Source organism: Mesitornis unicolor, unplaced genomic scaffold, assembly GCF_000695765.1.
Source record: "Mesitornis unicolor isolate BGI_N332 unplaced genomic scaffold, ASM69576v1 scaffold36779, whole genome shotgun sequence".
Lineage (NCBI taxonomy): Eukaryota > Metazoa > Chordata > Aves > Mesitornithiformes > Mesitornithidae > Mesitornis > Mesitornis unicolor.
The window spans coordinates 2,441-13,065 of NW_010209971.1; the positions used below are offsets into that span (position 1 = coordinate 2,441).

Below are 10,625 nucleotides of genomic sequence, written 5' to 3' on the forward strand. Positions count from 1 at the left end.
TGACCCCTGCGGCAAGTAGAGGAAGACCCCACGTGCAAAAGTGCCAGTCTGCTGCCTTGCTACCATGTGCCTCAGTTTCCCCACCGAGCAATGGATGTTGGTGGAGAATTAAGGTGGGAACGTAGGTCCTTGCAAAGCTCCCACACTGCCCACAAGTCTCGGGCTGCACAATCCAAATGAGAAAAGGAAAGCTTGCTGCTAGGGTTGGGGGAAGAGGATTAATCAGCAGGAGATGACAACAGAAGTCCAAGCTTTCACTAATTAGAGGAGGGCAGGAGCTGATTCAGGGAGCATCTCCCACACTGCATCAGGGAGCGTGTTTCTGCAGTCACATTCCTCTGCTCCCTGGAGACACGGGGAGTTTCTAGGTACTGCTTCAAATCACAGCCCTGTCGAGCAGAACTGTGTCAGGTAAAGTGTGACACTAGACCATTCCCTGGGGAGACACCACAGGCCTGCCAAGAACATAAACATGTTTGGCACCGTACAAATCAGGCCATTACCACGTCAATCACAGCATCCTGCATTTGGCCAAGAGGTGGCTAGGAAGCAGAGCCGGAGACGAAGCCTTTCACACAAGTTTTTCAGAACAGATAACCCAGAAACATAGGCCACCCTCTATCACACATCATTTGTGCTGGAGAACTTCCTCTCATAGTGGATTTAGTACAGGTTATGAATATCTGCACAGGAATTCAAGTAATTTCATATGGCAGAATGAAGCCACAAACACAGGCTGCAAACATAGACCAATGCAGAGCAGAATTAAGGCATGAGGGGAATTAGCCATTGGCACAGCTGATTTATGGATTTGTGGCTGCTATATCACTTCACGTTTTTATTGGATCCGAATACATTTCTAAGGGATCTGGCACAGCCCAGCTATGTATTATGAGCTTGATACTGACATCAGGAGGAAAAAATCATCTGGCTTGTCCTAGGCAGATCAGACCAGACAGTTCCTTCTGGCTTGTAAAAGAATCCATATGCACATATATAGCAACGGGCATAATGAGATGCTAGTTTCAGTCATGGCCTTCAGACACAACTGTTTTACAAATAAGAAAGATACTGTTTTAATCCTGGGTTATAATTTTTTTTGGAAATATCTAGATAAGGATCTTTCTCCAGCCTTTGGGCTTAGGAGATGTGCCTGGTTACCAAACTTCACAGGAGGTTTGGTTCCAGTTTAGTTCTGCAGAGGGGTGTTTCCCTCCAGCATTACAGCAGTAAGGACAGCCTGGAGGAGATAAAACAGGGCAGACCCTTTGCTGGATAAAGCATAAATCAACATACCCCACTGCCACTAGAGCTTTGAGCTGGAGGTATTTTGTGTTCCTTATCTATATTACGGGTACTGTGAGAGCTATTCTAATTAGTCTTCTGGAAGATGAAATGCCTACAATGACACTGGCAAGTGCCATTTTCATCCAGTTCACACAGGACTGAAATGGCTCGTTAAGCCATCTGCAATCAGTGGTGGGGCCCTAAAGCTTTGAATACTTGATACACTGCCATACAGCAATTTTTTCATGTGATGAGAAGCAAGAACAGTCAGGCACCTCTTCCCCATTTTCTCTCTCTCTGCCAAATGAGCCTTTTTTCCTTTTTTTTTTACAACTGTTCCCTTAGAAACAGCCAGCTTAGCCCTTTCACCCATGCTTCTCCTCTTTGTGCAGTACAGCATGGCAGCAGTGCTCAGCACAGCCATTCCCTGCTGCTCCCTGTGGTCTCTCTCCCGGCTCGCATTAAATGAGCGTGACACAGGCTCACGCAGCCCTCTGGTAGAGGTAACGGAGGAGATGTTGATGGCAGACATGCTGCAGCAAGGGAGGTGGCACATCAACGTCCACGCTGTGACCTCAGCTGACAATTACGCAGTCGTCGTTGGCAAGCTGTGGCTGTTCCTCTGCGTTTTTTGACCCCCCCCCGCCTGTTCACCCAAGTGAGCTGTCAGGCCTTAAAGGCTGAAAAATGTCTGGTTCAGCTTCTCATCCAATTCACGCAAAGCAAATGTTAACCCCAGCCTACTTCCAGCTCTAGACTGAACTTGCAGTTTCACTGGGGCATTTCATAAAATGAAATCACCCTGTTTGCTGGAAATGTATCAGCTCTTGCTGTCAGTTCCAGCAGCTTCCAGCCAGTTTATTTCACACAGCTCAGAAAAGTTGGAAAGGATTAAAGCACTGGATAGGAACATGAACCTCTCAATACCAGATTTTCTGTGTTGGAAAAGATTACACAATCCACAGAGACATGTGAACCAGGGAAAAGGTTCAGAGCACATCTGTGATTTAAATAAAACCAAAGAAGTTCAGTCTGGGTCTGAGCTGTGCCAGTTCTATCTAAACTTGGGTCTCCAAAACACAGGCTGGAATTTGGAAGATAACTGCTATATGAATTCACACTATAGGTCCTGTCAGGCCAGGGCTCTGACTGGCAATGTCTGGCACCAGCTCTCTGCTGACAAGGTCCAAGAAATCATGCTGCACACTGATCAGGGATAACTTGCTCTGAGCACAAGAGTCCTCCTGATCCTGACAGAGGGTGTGAGTTTAAATCACAATGCATGAAAATTTATTGCCCTGCAAAATTCTTTTTTTTTCAGTTAAAAGGTCTTTACTGAAACTCTAGGTCTTTTCCACAGGAATATCAAATACCATTTTGATCTGCCTAAGTTTCTGCTAGACCTCAGGAAAATGCTAAGGCAAAGGCATTTGCAGCCTGGCTATAAGGACAGTCTTGCATTTGATAACTGGCCTTTTGGATGCCTTTTTGTGTGCTGCAGCTTCAAGGAGAATGCTTGTATTTACAAATATTAGGGTCCTAGAAACGTTTTCATTCTCACCTCCACTTTGGCTGCTGCTTTTGAAATGCATTCAGACTCCTGCTCTCCAGAGAAACGCACGTTCCCTTATCAGTTTGTTCACATTGGGAACAAAAATTCATGGTGTAGCAAGTTCCACTGATACTCAGTGGGTTTAATTGTGTGTGGGACATCTCTGCGGGAATCAGATCATCAATCTCTTATTTCTTTGTAGTTCTTATCCACTATGGCAAAACGTATGAGGTGAATTTCAGGGGGTTTTGGCTTCCTGACATCCCATAAATACTCTGGAGAAAGCACCTTGGATGGTTTGTGGGAGAGGAAGTGCCTGTTGAGATGGCTTTCTTCCTGCCAGGCTGCCGTGATCTCATTGGCTTTGTCTGTCAGGATGGTCATGTGGCAAGTCTTGGTGAACTCATAGACTTCCTTGATGAGCCCTCCAAACACAGCTCCTCCGTAGTAGAAGTCTCCTTCTCCATCAGGGATGTAGGCTGCTGAAGAGCTCCTCCTCTCATAAGGAAACTGGCTACGAGGGACATTAAAATAGCCAGGGTGTATGGCTGCTACTATGTCACCCAGGGTCTCAGGCCCCCAGGCATTGTAGAACACCATGTCAATGTCCAGGCAGAAGAGGTAGTCCACCTCCTGATGGCTCATCTCGGCTATGTGCTTGTTTATGGCCTCCATCCTGCGCATGGAGATCTCTTGCCCACTGAGGTATTTCTTGATGGGGACAACCACAAACTTTCGTCCAGGTGGCAGCTGGACATCAGGAATTGTCTCAGGGTTGTCAGTGAGGATATAATAGTTCACCTGATAGCCTTTCATGAAATGTTTCTCTGCTGACTCCAAGAAGCGGCCCACAGACCTTGTGTACCTGCACAGACACAACACATGAATAGCAGAGCAGAGACAAGGGGATGCATGGTGAATTATGAAGGGTACTTTTATGAATGGAAGAAGACAATGGATGAAGGGAGTTGACTACCTATTGCTGCAAGAGTCCATATACTATACATGCAATATGTAAAAGTGTAGTGGAAGACATGGAACAAGTGGGTCTACAGCTCTAATGCCCAAGGCACATGCTAGTTCTTCAAAAATACTGACCGTGCTTCCGGTACCTTGGGTACCAAATCTGTTATAGGCTCGTACGATTATGGACACAACGCATGGGCATAAAAGTTTACTACAAACTGGGGCAGCTCAGCTATGCTGAGGACAAGAAAAGCCAAAATTATCTTTCCACAGAGGAAGTACATCAGCCCAAGAAATGTACCCACTGAGTGGTTCACTTACTCTCCAATGGCAAAGGCTGTCACCCCAATGGTGAGGTTCAGTGGCCTGTAGGCACTGTCTAGGATCTCAGAATTGAAGGTTCCTTCCCAGATGATGGGTGCCAGCCATGGTGTCACTGTCAGCACATCCTGACGCCTGAAGGAAAAGAAAAGAGAGCATTAATGAAATGTAACTGTTCCTTCTGGTTTCACGGGCAGGAAATGGGAAAGAAACACTAAAAAGGTAGCTAGAAGAAGAGTGTGTGTATCAGCATTAATTCATTATGGATAGTATTATCATCAGATATTTTTCCCTACCCTCTAAGTTAAGGCTACCAAGCATGGACATTTCAGTCCCCAGGATGAAACTAAGTACTGTTTAATGAATTGGCAAAACCCCAAAGATCTACTAAAATCTCATTTAAGCTCATAGGACTTTTCTGCTGAGAAGAGTTTAATGACCACTGAACTCACAGAATGGGAAGTTATGCATATTGGCTATCAGCATGATGCAGATTGCTACATACAGATTAAAACACAAGTAGTAATACAAAAATTACTATAAAATATATCCCATTGCTTGTTATTTAAACACAATTTGCAGGATGACAGTTTATTTTTCCAGTATTAATATATAGCTTTAACACATTCAGATATAATTTAAAATTCCATATGTGAGCCAGCATTCAAATGTGTAAGAAAGTTATAGAAAATCCTTAATCTCCTGTGTGGGTGGTGGAAATACTGAATATATATGCAGCAGAGTCTGATTATGCTCTGTTACAGATATGCAGTGCTATTTCAACTTTCTTTGTCTTCAGGGTTTCTTTCTTACCTTTTTGATTTTAAAACAAGATGTCATTAATGATGTGTAGCTTACCCTAGCCCACTCCGATTTGCCCCAGACCATGATCTGTAGCACTCCGCTAATGAAATTTGTCATGCATGTCACAGGGCCACACTTGGAGGCTGAAGCAGCTCCCATCTGACAAGCTCCCAAGGCAATAATAGCACAGGAACCAAACCAAGAGACCTGTGGGGAGCAGTTTGATGGCTGAGGCAGCAGTGCACTTTCAACTCACGGCTAACACTTTCAGTCTGAGTGGATCTGAGAACAACAGTTTCACTGCCTCCTGTAGTAATGCATATGATTAAAAGATTAAATTATACAGGAAGAAGAATTTGTTTTGTAGAAAATGTACTAACTGAACTGTTCTCTTTCTGTGTTAATTATCCTTTTTCGGAGGAGAGAGAAAGAGAGCAAAGAAAATCTGCAAGTTCTCTAAGCAGGGCTTTTTTAAATTTCATTTTAAAGGGCTGCATTGGGTTTCCCAATGACTCATTTCGATGGTATGCATCCTCTCAAGTGCACCCTTCAGAGCACTAAAAGCTACACGATTCTCTCCTCTTTAGTCCAGGATATACAAATGATTTTGCACATTAATTTATTCCAATATGGAAGAAAGAAACACTCAGGCCTAGCATGTCCTGTTGAAATAGCAGGGGGAGGGTGAAATAATATGTACCAACAGGGTGTGTTTATTAACATGCCGAAGAATGGTGCTGTTGAAGGTGAACTGCTAGAGATAAGAGTCAGGTCACAGGAGCTGGACCAAAGGAGACTGCTAACAAACATGAGCTGACAAGGAGCGTTTGTCTAAGTCACTTCTTAGCTGTTGCTGCCTGAAACCTTCCATGTCTGTTTAAACTCACTGGGTTTGACTGCTTCTCATAGAGACTTGTCTGTGTGAGTGCCTGCAATTTGTTCCAGCGTAAGACCCAGCAGGTTAGCTGAAACCATGAAGGTCATACAGGGCATATGCTTGATTTTGCCCTGCAATGGATTCAAAGCTCTCCCACAGCTGGTTACAGCTACAGGACAGTTCCAGAAGCTATTTCTCACTGTCTTCCAGCTATTATGTATCTCCCGTCTCAGAAAGAGTCCCTGGCAGTAACCATGTAGACAGGGTGTGCGTATGTACTGATGTATTCATCGGGAATTTGCAGTAGGTATGTTAACAAGTATAGAGTGACTAAACTCAACCTTACAGCAGCACAGACAGCTGTGGACATACCCGTACGGTTAGGCTTTTCTTGGAGCGAGGTACTGTACAGCATGCACCGGGACTTTGAAACTGCGAGTGCCACAGAGCGCCCAAACCAAAGTCAGCAGAAACAAATTACAAAGCTCAAACAAAGAAACTTACTTTGGAGCCAGCACTCTTGGCTGCTGATAAAATAATCTGTGAAAAGGAAGAAATAGCCACTGAATAATACATGAATATGCCTGGAAGAGAGGAACAGCAGTTTAAAGGTCAGGAAATAAAAAGCCAGTACTTACTGGGGGGAAAGCTGGATTAGCTTCTCTTTTGTATATTGAAGTTTCATGGAGCTGCATGATGGGGTGGAAGAAGAAAGGGATTTTAATGCTTTTTCTAGAATATGTATCAGATGCAGCTTCAGGACCTGCTGCTGTACTGACAGCTGCTCAACTCCTCACTCCAGTTGCTGTGCACGCTGCTCTGCCTGGTAGAGCGAGTTAGACACTGCCTGTACGCACCGTCAGGGGCTATCAGATGAGTAACAGTTTTGAAACAGCACACAACAAAACAAGGACAAAGAGATGCTGGCAGCTCTTTGAGTCTGCTGGTAAATCAGAGTTTAGGGGTCAAAAACTAGGGAAGCACATGTCAGTTGGGCACTGCCAGTATTGGTCATGTATACGCTTCACTCTCTGCATAACTGTTTCTGTTCACCTGGAGGGCTGAACTACCTGAAATATATCATCCTTTAAATAGCATTCAGAGAAATATGCATCTTACTAGTCACAATGTTTTTTAATGCCTCAAAGCAATCAGAAATGCTTCTGTAAGAGATAATTTTTCCTGTTTGCATTTTTTTGTTTTGGTTTTACAAGATCAATACGTCATGATAAAGGGCAGGAAAAGCCGTGGCGTGTCATGTTACAGCTATGGTCTGATACAGCAGTGAAGTCACTTAGGGCGTTGTACCTTGTTCCTTCACAGTGTAAATTCTCTTTGATGCAGCTATTGAGATAACTGATTTAGCACAGGTCTTAAAAGCTAACTGTACATTAGTTTGCATCACGCAATGAAGCTGAACTCTGAAACTGTAAGGTTTCTGGAGAAGCAGCTACCCTTCATTTTGCTCAGTGCAGGCTTCTAATCCACAACTCAAGTGTTGCCATAACACAAATACATTCATAAAGTGAATGGAAAGCACAGATCATGGAGTGAAGTGGAGGAACAAGATTAGGAGACTGAGAGGTTATTTCTAAATCTGCCAGGACTCCTCATGCGAGCGTTCATTCCACCTCTCTGAGTTGCATTTCTCCATCTAGCAAGCTGGGGTACTTAATCCACATCTCAAAGCACAGTGAGATCCTGCATGTACATGTGCAAGTGTGTGATTACACCCTGATAGTAAAGCCAGTGTTAACCTGTTAGTCACAGTCTCTGTGACCCACAACAAAGAAGGCCTCACTCATGCTCTACAAAGGGCATGCTGTACAGCCAGTCCTGAAGGGCAAGCAGACTAAACCAGAAAAGGTTGCGTTGTTACCATTTTGTTTTAAGTGACTATTTATAGACTCATGAAATAAAGAACAAGTGACTACTTGTTAATAACTACTTATACTGTCAGTGCAGTACAGCTCCTGTAACAATGGTCTGTGTTACTCATTACATACTAAATAGGATACTTACAAGATTTCAGGGCAAGGAAGGTAGTATGGAAGGTAGTGCACTTTTCCATTCCCAACTGTAATCCTGGGATAGTGAAGAAACATTTTAACATAGGTAATGTTGAAAGTTATCTTCCTAGGATTTTCCAAGATCTTCTGAGAATCTGACACAGATTTTGAGATGTAATTCTAGCTAATTGCTTATCTACTTTTCTAATTAACATGGGATCCAATGTATTCACACTTTAACACAAAATGCTGCTGCTAAAGCATAAATGGTAAGCTCAGGACAAAAATAAGTCCAGAAGCATGCAGTTTGTAACATCAGGTCTAGGCACTGCTATTTACATCAAGTGGTCTGCAAAATGTAGGCCTACACATTTTTGAAAAGTGTACACAAATGGAGACACATAAGGCAATGCTAAAAATGGATAAATATACAATAAACACTGACGTCATATACTGACACTTCCTGGAACTTTAAATGCTGTGTGTGCATCCCTTAATTTGCATAGCAGACAAATAGGCTGCATAGGCCTTTTCTCCCATTACTTTAGATCACAATCTATATTCATTTTTATAAACAGCACTTAACTACCGGTGAAACACAAATACCCACAACGTGAAGCAAGAACAAATTGCAACATCAGAAATACAGTATAATTAATAATAATTTAATAACTCAATAGTCAACATAAATGCCTGATCTCAGATTCCTTTCAAACAATGCTTGAGCTTGCTCAAGAGAGTCTGTAAGGCATACCGAGCAGTCAGTATACTCAAAGCTACAAACATTCTAAATGTTTGAAAGCAATAATATTTGATAGCTACAAAGCTATCCCTAGCTAGTTACACTGTTTGAAGAGACAGACAATCATCTTGTAAGGCCTGAACTGAAATGTAACCAGAATATTCTGTACTTGAACAGTTGTTTGTGAGTCAAATACAGTGTTGACAGCCTAATTTAGATACAATTGGTCTTTTTTTCTCCCTTCAGAGGCTGCACACTCTACTAGCGTTACTTTACTTGCTATATGAATTACGGTTCTTTCTTACAGCTCTAACAGGCACTTTCTGTAAAATGCACTTCCTATATTTGTATGCTGCTATGCTTTTTACCACAGTATAGATATATACCGGATGTTTTCAATATGACCAAGCTTGCCAACAAATGCTTACCAGATAAATGCAGTAACAACAAACAGGCAGACAAGGGACCCCAACACTTTCCTGGAAATCATGTCTTCTAGGGCAGAAGAAGGGCGGTCAGCTTCTTACTCCCAGCAGCTTTCAATCTGCAAAGAACAAAAAAGCAAGGGAAATTGGCTATAAATATCTCACTATGAGAGAAATGGATTATTTTCTCATAGGAGCATAAGGCTCCCCAAACAGTCTCTAGGCAGGTCCTGTAAGCTGTTTTAGAAACCTCTCCACTTCAGTGGGATATAGTGAGTTATAAGTGTATGGGGAGTCTTCCGATTTGATTGCAGTTTCTGCAGATTCTATTTATCCGTCTAAAGAACACACTCTTTGCAATTTTAAAAAGCTCACAAAAAACAATCATATCAGGTGATTGTGGAGCTAATACAGTTATCATTTTAGCTGATAAACTCCATCTTTCACAGAAGAGTAACTTCCAGAGCCAGCTCCCTGCAAAGGGGCAGGTAGTAAAAAGCTAAACTGAGACAACAGAAGCAAAGAAACATTATGTGATAATAATACATATTGGATAATGATATTCTCTGTAAGTCAAATAAATTACTCCCTTTTCAACAGCCATAAAAATCAACTTCCCCTAGCTCAACTGTCTTACCTTAAAAGCTCAAATCAATCCCTTTTCGATCACAGGGAAGTAAAGGTTTCCACAGTGTGAACCACAGGCCCTGCGACAAACACACAAAGCCTTTGCACGTGGCCTCCAAAGGAACTTGTCACAAGCACGTTAATTGTTCCAGGCTACATTCATTATTACCTTTAACAGAACTACAGTGCTGCAGACAGTCCTTTATGTGCGCAAGATCACTTCCGCCGCCTCAGCATCCTCTGTGTCCACATAATGTGCTCTTCTGCAAAGGAAGCTTTCCAGGCTGCTGCTGGGACTGTAATGCAGTCTGGAGTTAGAGAAAAGCAATTTCTAGCACGTGACTGGAGGCTGGGAAAAAGCTGTTTGTCAAACTCCTATTTATAGCCAGGCAGTAGCATCGATGCTAGTAGGAGGAACTGGTACAGGGTGCTTCTTTGAGAGAGACCGAAGTAAGCATCACAGAGATCTTTTCTGTCCTGGCCCTTGGTAGGGCAACAGTGTCAAAGGATCTGAAGTCAGTGGCAAATTCCCCACTTTACTTTCTTTGGTTATAAAAAGACAGGTAGCAAAAAGTTCTTTAATTTGCTCTATTATTCCATAGAGAAATCTGCTCTGGTGCTTCTTCCTCACTCTCCTGTCAACGGATCTAATCAGCTTTTCAATCATTCTTTGTCAGCTGCCTATACACAGTGTGGGTAAGCAACCTATGCCAGTGCTTTACTGCCTTTCTCCGCCAGGAGGCTTTTCCTAATTTCCAGTCAGGATCTCACTCACTGAAGTCTGTGCCTTTTTATGGCAGTGATCATGCACCTGGAGACTCCCTTTATGTACCTGAAGGCTATGATGGTTCCTTCCCTCCTCTATTCTGTGAGCACAACCACCACAACTCCTTCAAATGTTCTCTGTAGATCGTTAACTTCAAGACCTGTGATTATTTCTCTCAGCTTTGTTTGAACTCTCTCTAATCAGTCCATTGTCATGAAGTGGGGTGCTAAATCGAAATCAAACATTCCT

General features: G+C 42.9%; 1 protein-coding gene across 1 annotated transcript; it reads right to left on the reverse strand.

Annotated features, from left to right (window-relative positions):
• Window positions 1–3,008: 3,008 nt before the first annotated feature.
• On the reverse strand, window positions 3,009–9,048 carry GBGT1 (globoside alpha-1,3-N-acetylgalactosaminyltransferase 1). Its single transcript, XM_010193038.1, has 6 exons — window positions 8,987–9,048; window positions 7,830–7,892; window positions 6,446–6,496; window positions 6,312–6,347; window positions 4,127–4,261; window positions 3,009–3,704 (listed from the first exon to the last, which is right to left on the reverse strand). Exons 1-6 carry the CDS (start codon window positions 9,046–9,048, stop codon window positions 3,020–3,022), a joined length of 1,032 nt encoding a protein of 343 aa, XP_010191340.1. The 3' UTR covers window positions 3,009–3,019.
• Window positions 9,049–10,625: the final 1,577 nt, after the last annotated feature.

Coding starts and splice junctions, on each gene's coding strand:
- GBGT1 (XM_010193038.1), bottom strand. CDS start 9,048: ATGATTTCCAGGAAAGTGTTGGGGTCCCTTGTCTGCCTGTTTGTTGTT. Junction 7,893..8,986: donor GTTGTTACTGCATTTATCTG/GTAAGCATTTGT, acceptor TCACTATCCCAG/GATTACAGTTGGGAATGGAA. Junction 3,705..4,126: donor ACAGCCTTTGCCATTGGAGA/GTAAGTGAACCA, acceptor GTGTCTGTGCAG/GTACACAAGGTCTGTGGGCC.